General features: G+C 39.5%; 1 protein-coding gene across 1 annotated transcript; it reads right to left on the reverse strand.

The window, feature by feature from the left end:
- Nucleotides 1-158: 158 nt before the first annotated feature.
- LOC110969135 (uncharacterized) lies at nucleotides 159-13938 on the reverse strand. Its single transcript, XM_022219174.2, has 9 exons — nucleotides 13759-13938; nucleotides 12241-12337; nucleotides 11778-11952; nucleotides 9851-9996; nucleotides 5303-5479; nucleotides 3336-3452; nucleotides 2710-2796; nucleotides 1837-1984; nucleotides 159-1604 (listed from the first exon to the last, which is right to left on the reverse strand). The coding sequence occupies exons 1-9, from the start codon at nucleotides 13770-13772 to the stop codon at nucleotides 1588-1590; spliced, it is 978 nt and encodes a 325-aa protein (XP_022074866.1). The 5' UTR covers nucleotides 13773-13938; the 3' UTR covers nucleotides 159-1587.
- Between the last annotated feature and the right edge of the window lie 389 nt (nucleotides 13939-14327).

A 14327-nucleotide genomic window follows, 5' to 3' on the forward strand; every position in this document is an offset into this window, starting at 1 on the left:
TGTCCTTTAGCTCATGTTTGCTGTGAATGGTGGGAATGTGGTGCATGAAGGACTCCGGTTCTGAGGTCCACAGAAGTCTGTCTGAGAACTGGGGTTACATCCAAATAATTTCTTTTTCCATACTTGTCTTCATTGAGTAATGAAGCAAAGCAGCAATCTTCTTTTAATAATTTATTAAGAACTTTGGATGAAAAAACATTTGCAATAAGGTGCAGCACATAGTTCAGTAAAAGACATCCGTTAATGAAAATATTCCAGTGTTGCCCAAAGTACTCGTCTACAGAGCACATGATCCCATTTATACAACTACAGTTTTAAAAAGAACACTTAACTCTGTAAACTCTGAACACTATTTACATGACACAAAAATTACCTTTTGAGATTAAAAAATTACGTTAGAAATGGATTTCAGCTGGAGTTAGATCCTACAATGGACAGGGTGTCACTAAGGTCTGGACAGGAAAAGTGAGAAGTACAACTTCAATTGTTTGCTTCTTTTGACAAAACCATATTTAATCTGTGGAGGCAAAAAATATAGTTAATGAGATTTCCTATGTGTCCAGACTTCGAGGACGTCGTGTTTACGAGAGTTAAAGTACAAATTAAAAATCCTTAATAACCCAGTTGAAGATAAGCAAAATATTCTGTAGTTTTAGATGGAAATGTATACGGATTATATTTCTTACACCTAGTCTTTACGTGGGGCTACACAGAGGCTCAGTGGATCTTTCTGTGTTGATTGATCATTCTAAATTGTTTGCGGGTATGAATGTATGTGTGATTGTTTGTCTCTATGTGTAGCCCTGTGACAGACTGCTGACCTGTCCACGGTGTGCCCGACCTTCACCCTAAGTCGCCTCATGACCCTAATGAGGACTAAGCATGTATGGAGGATGGATGAGTGGATGGTCGTTAAGTGTGATCTGTATCTGCATAAATGAAGGTAAGAGGATAAGATGTAAATGTACACTGAGATTGGATCAGATCAGTAAGACCACGTTTGGGGTTGGTCAGGTTCCCAATGTAATGAGATCTCAGCCAGGAGTAAATCTGCAGTCTGACCACATTCTGAAGAAAATAATTTATTCAAAAAAATTTTGAGAAAACTTGCAGGCAGCAACAGTCACGTTTGCTTGGCAACAGAAAAGAAATATAGTGCAAACAGCAGCACAGCTACCTGGTATGAGCCAAGTCTGTTGACAAACTGACAGCTACTAACATTCATATTGCACTGACAACAAACTGTATACAACCGAGATGACGCATTTTAGTAGCAGGTGTAAACACAAAGACCCGTGGATTAGATATGGTTATCCAGACAATGTATTCAGATACAGATCAGTGCTAATACCAGGTGAAGATGAGGCGCTGATTTACAGAAAATTCTAGTAACAGGCCAAAGTAAAAATAAAATCAATACAGTAAACAACACATTTGGATAAAAAAAGACGTTAAAAAATGTAGAGTGATCGTTTTGGTGGCGTTAATGCTGAAAAGAAATTGGAGTTCTGTTGTTAGCACTACAGTGCTAAAGTTTCTTAATGCTGTTTTTAGGCACTCAGTATGCAGCTGTGACCCGGTTTAAGACTAGCTGGATGCAAACACTGCAAAAAGAAAAGAAAACAACAACAACATCAACAGAATGTCAGGTTAACAGCAGCATTCAGTGTTCCAATTTCTTTTTAGCCAACATAAACACACTCAATATCTGCAGATTCAGAAAAAAAATCACACACAAACACACACACCGCCATGGAAACGCTCCCCTCATGCTCAGAGTTACTTTTGAAGGACTGAACCCCAGAAACAGAAATGCAGTGAAGTCAGTCTACTCACTTCTCTCTCTCAGGCCTTGTCCAAAGCTGTGAACCAGTCTGATAAGGCCCCAGAATAAAACCACTTTGATCATCAGTGAAATGGCAGCTCCAGTGACAGCAGCTGCCTCCAGAGTGTAGATGTTGTCATGGAACCACTTCTCTATAACCTGGGATTAAAGCGAACCGCATTACTTCACTGCAGAAATGGTTTTTGTTGGCATACAGAAAAAAGCCGGTGATCCTCCATATTTTTGTCAACAAATCCCAAACATCCAAAACCTGATAGCTCTTACTCCTCTGTGGAATAGAGCTCGGCTGTTGTTTGAACGCTATTAATAACGCGTCATGTAGACATTGCACTAAATCCATCATGCTGCTACTGTAAATTCTCACTAAACAAATACATCATTTATTCACGTTTGAATAACGTGTGCTATAATCTGCAGCTAGCAGATGTTACATGAAGTTACTGAGATTTTTTTTAAAGAATATAATACTATACAGATACAATCATTGTTTTAAGATTTATCGCTTCAGAAAGAGCAACCTGACACCTCACACAGGAGAGCTGGCAAAAAGTCAGCTATAATTGAATCATTTGATACTTAACAGATTTAGATATAGTCTATTGTATGTTCTTTCATTGGTTTGTATGAGACTCCACTGAATGTCATGTCTAATCTTTCATGCATGACTAAATGTTGTGTGTGCACCACAGCTTTCTCCATCAATGTGGTGGAAACGTCTGAATGGTGCTGTGAGGAACATTAGAGTGGCCTATATCTACGTATTGCATTTAAGTCGTCCGTGGATTAGCATTTGTATGAGTCAGTCCACTTTAAAAAGCACACAGTGATAACATGGATTCAGAGAAATGTTACTGTCAGCCTACCGTGTACATCAGATATATAAAGAAGGCTACTTGAGGAAGGTTCTGCATCATGAAGATCCCAACCAACACTTTGGCTTCCTTCAACACCTGCAAAACAACAAGGGGTTACAACCACGTGCACTTCTGACCGTATCCTCCACAGGGTGCCCCTAAGGTCCGGACACAGGAAATCTCATTACACTGCAAAAACTCCAAATCTTACCAAGTCTATTTGTCTTATTTTTAGTCAAAGTGTCTCATCCCACTCGATTTAAGATAAATTCACTTAACAAGCGACATTTCAGCAGATGGTGGGACTTGTTTTAAGACAATGCATCAAACAATCTTGAAATTATCTTGTTATGAGTTGAATTTTACAAGAAAACTCAAAATAAGTTCAACCCTTGTGTCGTCCTGTGGGTCAAATTAATCCGTTTTAAAGTATGAAAATGTGGGAAAAAATATTTTCACAGTGAAACTTCTGATGTCCACATTTTCAACAATTTTGGGAAATCTTTGAACATGCTAAAAAAGTTTAAGAACATTCACATAAAAATCAACCAAAATCCAGTGAAATTCGCTGGATTTTGGTTGATTTTAGACAGTAGTCTCTTGATGTGACCAGAAGATGGATGAACTGCACTCACTGCAACAGCACCTACAGCAGCAGTCAGGCAGGCCCAGACCACCCCCACAATCAGGACGATGGTGTTGGTGGTGGACATGGCTGAGTCTGTCGTCGTGATCAGGATACACAGACACAGCTGGAAAAGTCACACAACAATACAACGTTCATGAATCCAGTCAACAGCTCTTGTATTTTTGTCTCTCTTCTTCTAAAACCAGACCGTCTTTATTTAAATCAGTCATTTTGTACATGGAGGAGAAAAGTGACAACGGAAGCATCACCAGACCTGAAATTACTCCAGTCACGTGTGTTGTGTTGTGTTGTGGTCTGTTGTGTTGTGTTGTGCGTCAGTGAGGAGCATGATATCTGACACGGCCAGAAAAAATGCTGTTCTCATTAACCTAAATACTTTACTTCTTCAAAACAAATGCAGCCATAGGCAGCTGCTCAAAGTCTTCCCAGGAACTGTGGTAAAGCTCTGACACTGGTATGAACTCTGTGATGACACAAACAGACGACAGTTCAGCCGCAAACATCTCATTAATGGCAGCAAAGCCAACTTCTACATCCTAAGTCCTATTTACCCTGAACTGGTATACTTGGGGACTCCTAGTAGTTTGTAATAACTTTGGAGGATGCCTGTGATCTTCAGCCTGTGTGAATCTGTCATGTCTGCAATTTGCAAAGTAAAAATTCCACTGCCAAAATCCACCCTTCCAGAATTTGCCAAACACTAAAGTCCTGTAATAATAATAACAGTTCCGTGGAAATTGGCATCTCTGATTTGGCGTGATTTAAAAAGAGATGTTTGCAAAGGTTTGGCTGTATTTTCTTCGTGCAATTCTGGAAGCTGCATTGGCATTTACAAGTAAAAGTTTGAACAGGATTTTGGTGCAAACTCTGGAGACTCCAGTCAGGAAACAGCATGGAGACTTATTCACAGAAAGCTCAAGTTCATCAGAAGAGAGAAACTCTGAAGAACGATTAGATGGACGACACGCATGGCAGCATGGAGCATTCTGTTGTCGTTCAGCAGTTATTATGAGGCAGACAGAACTGATCTTTGTAAATGTGAGCCGCAAAACCCAGATGTGAGGGAATGACTGCTAAATGACATGAGGTCAGCAGGGAATTCTAGTCCAGTGCAAGTATGGTTTTAGTGATTTGTTAGAACTCGTACTGGGAAAAAAAATTCACTGCTGCTTGCACAGGGGAGCCTGTCTGTCATGTATTTGTGTAGATCAGAGATGTCAAACTCATTTTAGTTCAGAGGCCACATTTGTACAAAACATTATGAACAACCTGAAATTCCTTAAGAAAAGTAAGTTGAATTTCAACAACATTACACCTCAGTTCATCGTTTTCACATTACAATTAGAGATCACTGTGTATCTACAAAGACACAAAACATTCAGTCACAGGGATCCGGTACTGAACAATGTAGTATTTTATTTTATGATCAAAACAACTTGTCCAGATCGAGAAATTATTTTAATTTCACGGTTTTACAAATGTACAGTTTGCAGTGTCAGTTCACACACTCTGCCTGCTGACTAAACTTCTCTACATACTGGACATTTTACATTCTAAATGTTATTCATTACATCTGTAAAATATCTGCACCTATTTCTATCATTGCACATGAAGCACATCCTCATTTGCACATTTCTGTATCACTCCTGTATACTCTTTTATATATTATTAATTTCTTCTTTCTATATCAAATTTTATTTTATTATATTTTAAGTTATCTTTACTTTATTCCTGACCCTAATATTCTGTGTTGTCTTGTTGTTGAATATCCAGCCGCTGTAACAACAGAATTTCCCTCTGGGGACAAATAAAGTCTGTCTAAGTCTAAGTCTTCTCTGTAATTTTCACACTTTACAAAGTCATCCCGTGGGCCATACGGGACCCTCTGGCAGGCCTGTTCTGGCCTGCGGGCCACATGTTTGACAGCCCTGGTTTAGATGAAAGCAGACATACCTGAGCCTGGAGGTCAAAGGTCACCATGGAGAAACAGAGGTTGAGCAGGAAATACTGCTCCTGCAGGCTCTCCAAAGCCCCGCCCACACGGAACGCCATCATGTTGGGCCTCTGGATGAGCAGGAGAGTGCAGAGGACGTGCACTACGCCCAAAGTCACGATGCACACAAAGCGAACCTGCGACACAAACACATCACAGCCGGTAACTTTTTAATTTAATTAAACTTAATGTAAAATGTTACAACATCTAACTACTAACAGACATCAGGCAAACGCTTATATGCTGAACTCACCCCCTATTTAACATGTGGTTTTACACTGAGGCTCTTTATGTGCTGCAGATGTGTAGTACTACACAATTCAAATGGTGGATGGATTGTTACTGACCCCACTCTCCACCTGCCATCCATTCTGTTGTAGAGTTACCATGTGTTGGAACCACAAGTATTTATTTCTCAATGATAAAAAGAAGAGATGCAACTGAAAATGGAACTTAATGAATTCCAACCTGCTGCATTTATATATTTGTTTCGTATATGTCACTTCTTAGTGTTTCCACATAAACATTTATTGACAAACAGGTATAAAGTTGACAGTAATGTCATTATTGTTTCTCATTTTCAGACCTGGACTTTCATGCCTCAGACTAGCCCACTTTAGATCACGACCTACAGTACATTCAGTCAAGAGTCTACATACTGTCAACCTAACCAGTGATACAGCAGCTACTGGTTGGATAATCTGACTCAACAGACTGTTTGCACATTTCATGCAGCTCTCTCCTCCCCTTCCATTATGTGTCTGTTATTGCTGTCAAAATAAGAACTACGACCTCCAAGCAGCGACCTACTTAACATGCTGAAAACGGTACGTTTTCAAGAACATTTGGATTGTACAGGTAAAAAAAAGACCCTTTAATGACAAAACTCATCTCACTTCCATCATAACAATTCCCTTTTACTGTTGTGCAGAAGGACCATCACTGCATCCTTTGCTTAGCCTCACTCAAGAAGACTGGGATTTGTTGAAAGAAAACCAAACAATCCAGAGCTTTTTCCCCTCCTGTAGCAGAATGACACTGAGGTGCAGCCGGACCATTCTCCAGGGACATAGATCTGGCTGTGTCAGACTGTGCAGGCTACACTGAAGCTTCTGTGTTTTACATCCTTTCAATTAGAACAAACACTGCTGTCGCTAACAGGGATGTTTTCTCTTTCCGCAAAAGCCAAAATCATCATTTTCTTACAATGTACCATCGGTTAACTTTCACCATATCAAGGCAAATGATAAATGTAAATGACATAGAGGAGGGGCTGCATAGTGGCTCGGAGGTTAGCACGTCACCTTGCAGCTAGAAAATCCCCAGTTCACGTCCCGGCCTGAAATCTTTGGAGTTTGAATGTTCTCCCCATGCGTTTTCTCCAGGTTCTCCGGCTTCCTCCCACAATCCAAAAACATGCTGAGCTTAATTAGCGATTCTAAATTGTCCGTAGTAAATGTGAGTGTGATTGTTTGTCTCTATATGTAGCCCTGTGATAGACTGGTGACCTGTTCAGAGTGTCCCTTGTCATCAATGGGCACTTTTCTACATTCCCTCAAGACACACAAATCTGTGATCACAAGATGGGACTGATACAACAGTGACATCAAGTGGAGGAACAGTGAAAGCTGACTTTTGCATTGGGTTTTGCCCCCAGGTAACACATATTCTGCCTTGTCTTCTTGGTACAGGTTGTTAGAGCTTTATGAAGACCCAACGCATGACTGGCATGATATACCTTATCAGTACCTTCGTATGGAAAATATCATTTAAATGTGGGTTTTTTTTGCAGGTAATAATAAAACACCTCTGAAACCAAATCTATGAAGAAAAAAAACCTGTGCTCCTCTACCCCACTGTGAAGTCATTAGTCTGTCAACTAGTGCTGGGCGATATGGAAAAAATGTTATATCACAATATGGATTTTTTTATATATCACAATAACATTATATATCACGATATACCACAAGTTTTTCGAGGACCTTCTTTAGGTGACAGAAGAGATTTGTTGTGTTGGCATTGGGTGCAGGAACAGTCTTGTAGCATAGTTTGCATACGGCCGTCTTCTGCTCCATGTCTGACCTCTTGAACCCAAAATGTAACCAAATCACAGATGTACCCCTCTTTTCAGTAAAAGTGCTTCTTCTTGGGCTGCCAGCGTAGCTATCTCTGTCTGTTGCGACTCCGGGCATAAAACTTCAACCTGCTGCACGTCCATGGTTCAGCATTGAGTTAAGTAACGTAAAGCATGTCGCAAACCCATGGGAGACTCAAAGAACGTAAAGCAGCATCACGTCGCAAAACCACAAGACGGAGTTTCTTTGCAAAAAAATTTTTTTATTCTTCTTTATTTTCACATATATAAATTTAGAGTATGCATAGTGATGTTGCAGGCCAAGCTGCTCTCCTTTAATCAAGCTAGGTTGCGGTATTTGCTGTAATAATTAATCAAATTAGACTAGAAACCGTTCCTGCTCAGCTGCCCGACCGTGGTCAGAAGGCATAGGGGAGGTCAGTTCTCCAGGGCCGAAGTTACTGCAGTTCACTCCGGGGTTAACCCCCTTCACTTCACCAGCAGTTTTGGAAGGCAAAACACAGGAGCCCGGCCTTGTCTGAGAATGCTGCAGCCTTTATTGTGGATAGACTGTGACTACCGTACAGTTGCAATATTCCAGAAGCTACGTTTCTCTGAACTCATCTTCTCTTAACCGGCTCTCGTCTTCACTCGCTCCTGCTACATTCAGGGTCACTCGGACAACTTGCGCTCGCTCGTTCGCTCTCTCTCTCTCACTCACACACACTGCTCTCTATCGCGATAGAAACGATAGAAGAGAAAAGGCACAATAGACACTTTTCTATCGTTCTCATGATATATATCGTCATATCGCCCAGCACTAGTGTCAACTACCACCAAAAGTCACGTGAGCAAAACTCAGGGACTGTTTGATGTAGAGCTGCCATTTTTTCCAGTATTGCTAACACCTGCGCGCACTTGAAAAAATATGTACTGTACATGTGGATTCCAGGTTTTTTCAATATTTGTAATTTAAGTACTTAATTAAACTTACTCAACTTTTGTTTTTGCTTTATTTGCCTGATTCATGGCATTTTAACTTTGCTATACTGCAGAGAAAAGAGTACACAGGGGAGCAAGCTGTCAGCAAGTTGTTGAAGGACACACTCAGCATGGTGAAAATTTTTCTACAGTCAATCTGCAGAGTTGTGTGAAAAACACCTAGTTTGTAGGGGTTATAAAAATGTGAAAAAGCCTCATGAAAGAGTCTGTCCATAGCATGTGGAACCTCCAAAAAAATGAAATATGTAGATTCCTGATTTTATCATTTAAATTTTTGTTATAACTATTTAAAGAATTTAAATTCAAATGTATTCTTTTCTGTGTTTTATGGCATTGTAACTGTGTTGTACTGCAAAGAAGACATTTCTGAGTTCTCTCTACTTCCAGCCATGCTTGTGTTGTTTCTGTAGAAGTGCAGGATTTTATATTGTAGTGAAAAAGAAACCCACAGTGAATAAAAATGTGACAGCGCTAAGAACTGTCCAGAAACTGTGAGGGATTTGCAAGGTGAAGGTCAGGTCAAAGCTCAGTCTTGAAGCAAAGCGTCTGCCACTATTACAGTGTCACATATGATGGTTTATATGCAACCTTGACTGTTGTCTATTAGTCTACATTTATTTAAATTCACAGATAGAAAGAAGCATATTTACAGAGTTAACAATTTGAAGAAAACAAAGCCTAGTGCTGCCTAGTGTGACTAACTACATGTAGGTTGTGGTTATCATTAATATCTGTTGACATTCACCCCCCCCCATCCACTACCTCTGTGTTACCATTTCCTCAAAAAACAACACCATCCTCCTCGCAGCAACATACCACACTAAGAATGAAACTGAAAAAAGTTTGGCCAAAGATTTGGTTCGAGCAATAATGCAGCTCCTTTTTAAACACAGTGTTCATCTCCCTGGATGCAAATCTTCCACCACAACAATTCCAGCCGCCACTATTTTAAGGGAACACCAAAGCTGCAGCCTTTGCTTAGCTCCGCCCCCAGCAACTGTGATTGGTGAGTTTTTTCCCCTTATGGCAGAACGATAGTGTGGTGCAGCCACACCATACTGTTCTAAGTATGGGCTGCCTAATAAGACTAAGTCCTGCCTGGTATTAGACAGAATTTTTACCTCATGAAGCTCTGTTTTCATGAACAGGATTAATTCAAAGGTCTGCTGAAGTCTAATGTAATCCTGTGCATTATATCCTCATTTTAATTTGTAAAGTTTTGTTCTGTACATCCATAAAAACAATCTATAAATCAACAAAAAAACACACAAAAGGTCATTAAAATAAATGAGTGTGTCATTCTTAATGCCCGCACTTCCAAATCTATTATTTGCAGATGTTCCATCATTACAATCATTTAAGAGCTTATTAATTCCAAGGAGAGTTCAGACAAACATCTCATCATGCTGTGTTTTGTGTCAGAGCGACCCACCAGCAGCTCCTGCTTTCCCTTCGACCCCAGCACGGAGAAGTTGACCACCGATCGAATCATGACCACCAAGATGGTGAGCACAAAGGCCACCAGCTCCTGCCTGTTCTCCTGCAGCACGCCACGGCTGATGTAGTAGATGCAGAACACTGTAGGAGACAAGATCACGCAAATCTCACACACAGTAGTAGTCATTCCAGTGTTGCATTCTTTATATTGACTGACTTTTATATTTGCACTCTTATACTATATAATGTATACGTATACTACCATTTAAAAGTTTGGGGTCACCCAGACAATTTCATGATTTCCACGAAAACCCACACTTTTATTCATGTGCTAACATAATTGCAGAAGGGTTTTCTAATCATCAAGTAGCCTTTCAGCACCATTAACTAGCACAATGTAGCATTAGAACACAGGAGTGATGGTTGCTGGAAATGTTCCTCTGTACCCCTATGGAGATATTCCATTAAAAATCAGCCGTTTCCAGCTAAAATAGTCTAAACTGGATTTCTGATTCATTTCATGTTATCTTCATTGAAAAAACAAATGCTTTTCTTTCAAAAATGACATTTCTAAGTGACACCAAACTTTTAACCAGTAGTGTATTTATATAATATATTCTTGTCTATAATGTTTTGTTTCTTAAATGTATTTCCATATGCATATAGTTTAGTTTATACTTCATATTATTAAACCTATGACCTTATGTACATATTTCTGACTGCAAAGCTACTATAATACTATGTTCATTCATTTGGTTTGCTTACAATGGTTGTCAACTGGTAATTCTAAACTGTCCATAGGTGTGAATGTGAGTGTGATTGTTTGTTTCTATATGTAGCCCTGTGATAGACTGGTGACCTGTCCAGCGTGTCCCCTGCCTTCACCCTAAGTCAGCTGGGATAGGCTCCAGCCCAGCCGTGACTGTACAGATAGTTAAGCGGTGTGTAGATAACAGATGGACTATGGTTGTCTGCACTGGCTATCGTATTATGCAGAATGTGTAAGGTTGCAGCAAATGTTCCAACTATTGATTAAGTTATAGTAGATGTTTCATGCTTTATGAAGCATTTGGGTGATAAAATGCCTAAAATGTTGACAAATGTGTATTATAACATCTTTGAATAACTAGTCTCAGGTGCAGCACAAAAGACAAAAAAATACTATAGAGAATGTCTTACAAAGTTAGTTTCCAATTAATCAGTTTCTTCCTTGTTCTTCTGATCTAATTTCACAACAGATTTATTTCCTTTTATTTTATTTAAACTACAAGTTATCCTTATCTTAATCTGTGCACCAGCAAAGCTATAAAAAATAAGAGCGCTACGGTGTTATAAATCTTCAGATAAATAATAATAAATTCTTCTGATCACCACGTGACTCAACACTGAAATGGCCCACAGCATTTGTTTGTCATGAAGATTCTCAGTCATCCAGGTCATGGTAATCCTAGGAACTTCAGTAAAAATCAACCAGGCTTCTCTGTAAGGCACCTTCATCCAAGAGGCTTCTTCAGTTTGAAATGACTGCTGGGTTTCAGAATTTTAGAGTCAATCCAGTTCACATGACTAATAGCAGATTAAGGACTGAGAACGTGAGCTGGTTTCTTTTTGACGTGTAAACTTTCACAAGTCAGATCGAATGTAGATGCTGCTTGTCATCTTGTGTTCAGACACTCCGTTGTTGCCCCTGCTACTTGTTCATAGGTTACATAGAAAATGAGGAAGTAAAGCTATCTAGAGGGAACTGAATCACCAGAAACCCACAAGCACCATGGGCTCATTTCATCAGAGCAAGCACAGAACACCCTCAGTGTTCATCACTTCATTAAATGGAAAACTTATGATTTGGTCATCACTGTTAAACAGGCGTGCCGTAAAACTACTTCCTGAAGACACTGACAGTAAATGGTGGTGACACTCACGTATTCCAATGAGTTGGATGAGAGATACAGTAAAGTTGTCCTCATCAGACACGTCTGTGTCCATGTGCTGCTTATAGATGCTGGACACCGTGAGGCCAAGCAGCGCCAGCAGAGACGCTATGGTGAAGCAGAAATAGAGTCTCAAAAGCCTCGACAGCTCTGACCAGGGCTTGATCTGCAAGATGGTGGAGTTAGAGAGGACAAAGAACGTGAAACAACCTGTGATAAGGGCAAAACCATCTTCTTCTACCACAGGGTTTATGTATCTATGCAACTTAAAGACCAGGTTTACATCTAAAAAAAGGCAACAGAACTAAAAAAAATTTAGGCACAACAAGCTGAGAGACTGAAACATTTAACTTTCAGGTTGTGATACTTTCTTCACATTATTTTCCATTTCAGTTCATTTTTTTAGGGCACAATAGTGATCAACAGTGTTGGGATAAAGGGTTGGGTATCTTACCGGTCCACATGGTGTTGGGATCAGATCCTGGTGTCTTGGCCTCAGGTTTGGAGACAGAAGGTCTGGGCCCTGCTGTGGCTGGCTCCCCAACAAAGGACTGGAAAAAAAAAACATTCAAAGTTTGAGTTTCTTTGACATAAAGTTAATGTTCATTTTGAGCACTAATGTAGGAAAGTGTCCGCACCCAACCAAATTGAAAACGGGAGTAATTTCATGTTTCTCTGCATATTCACAAATAAATACTTGTAGTATAAAATTGTAATCATTATTATACGACTGTATTATTATAGATATTTTCCAGAGTGAAAGGAACAGAGCTGAAGCTGCAGAATTTATCACAGCAGATAGTGCTTAAAGGCATCTTAAAACACAAGCCTGACAGACAATCTGACTTTGTAATAAAGTAAGTAAATAAATAAGCTATGAAGCTTTTAAGCTCGTAACGTAAAGGCTTCATAACTTAGTTATTTAGGTAACCCTACTGGCTGGGGTACCTGCTGACCCTAGAGGCTCACTTTTTGTCGTATCTCACAAGCGCCTTGTTCTATCATTTTAACCATTCATAACTCTGTCAATCATTTTGTTCCTGATCACTCAGTTATAAAAATTGCTTTTAAAAATACCAATGTATCCGAGTCCTGGAGAACTCCCCTAAAAATGCTAATGGACTCTAACATTTTTAAATGATGTTGCACGATTAATAATGTTTTGAGAAGAAATAAGCTAGCATGTTGCTATGCTGGTTCTTTCTCACAGACAGTCATCTCTGCCCGTTTAATATGTTGAGGGTTATGGCACCAAAGTGGTGCACAGGTCAGTAAAAACCCATGACAAGGCACATAAAACACAAAGCACAGCCAAAAGTAGGTTTATAGTAGACTGTACTGTTAATGTGGCATATCATAAAAAAGGGGAAACATGACACATATTTTAAATTGCTAAAATAAACAAAATGTACAGGGACAAAGGGCAAAATATTAATGATATCTTACATACAATCACAAACTAACATCAAGAATATTTTTTCCAACTCTTTCCACCATAGAAATCGCCTCCACTATAAAGTAAAGTATAATCCTTAATCCATATTGACAGGTTAAGATTTCACTTTCATTTATCTCAGGTGTAGGACTGTAGCTAAATAAAAACTGAATGAACTCTAAATGTGTTTAAAACTATGCATGTATTGCGTTCATTATTTATTCGTTCATTTAGCTACTTGTCGACTTGTTGTCTGGTTCAGTCCCACCTGCTAACATGTTTACTTCCACAGAAGGAGAGTTTGGCAGTCAGATAATGACCCACACACAAACTAATACTTCATAAACAGCCTGTGGGAAGAAAACATTTTAACAGCTTATATTTCATTTAAATGTACAGTTGTTTGCTTTACTGCCCTCTGTGTCGGGAATAACGAGATATTAAGCTGAACATCATCAACAGTTTGTCGTGACATTTTTTTTAATGACGGAAAAAAAATAAACTTAAGTAAACAAATCGGCAAATGATGCTCCTGACCTTATCTCGTCCATTTCCCAGCGGACAAAACGGCCGGACCCGGGGCTTACATTCCCACAACCTTTCCAGCTTGTCTCCTCCTCAAGCTGACACAACTTCACTTTCACATTTTGTGATATAAACAGGGGGGAAAAAAAGCCCAGTTCCTCTTCTTCTTTCCCTTTCTTCTTCTTCTTCCGGTGAAATGTGCGCGGCAGAGGTGTGTTGCTGTCCCCTACAGGTCAGCGTTAGAACTCCTCCCACTTTGAATCTCATCCTTATGAGCACTCAAAAATAATGCTTAGGTTGAACAAAAACTTCAAACGTGACAGCATGTGTAAATCTTTTTGAGTTACGAAAGCTTCTAATGAAATTATGTCTAACCAGCGAACCACACTGAGTCAGACTGATGAGCTTTTCCTCTTCAGTCAAAGGTATTTCTTTTATTACAGCTGTCAAGGCATGTTATGATAGGAGAGGCAAGGCAGAGCAAATTTATTTGTATAGCACAATTCATACACAAGGCAGTTCAAGGTGCTTTACAATGGCAAAGAAATACATTCAGAAAATTAACTGTAAAGATGATTTAA

This window comes from Acanthochromis polyacanthus, chromosome 6, assembly GCF_021347895.1.
Source record: "Acanthochromis polyacanthus isolate Apoly-LR-REF ecotype Palm Island chromosome 6, KAUST_Apoly_ChrSc, whole genome shotgun sequence".
In the NCBI taxonomy this organism is placed as follows: Eukaryota; Metazoa; Chordata; class Actinopteri; family Pomacentridae; genus Acanthochromis; species Acanthochromis polyacanthus.

Bases quoted from the DNA above. Each gene is read 5' to 3' on its own strand.
- LOC110969135 (XM_022219174.2), bottom strand. The intron at 3,453-5,302 runs GTATGTCTGCTT...TGACTTTTCCAG, and splicing joins CCTTTGACCTCCAGGCTCAG to CTGTGTCTGTGTATCCTGAT. The intron at 1,985-2,709 runs GTAGGCTGACAG...CTTTAATCCCAG, and splicing joins TTATATATCTGATGTACACG to GTTATAGAGAAGTGGTTCCA.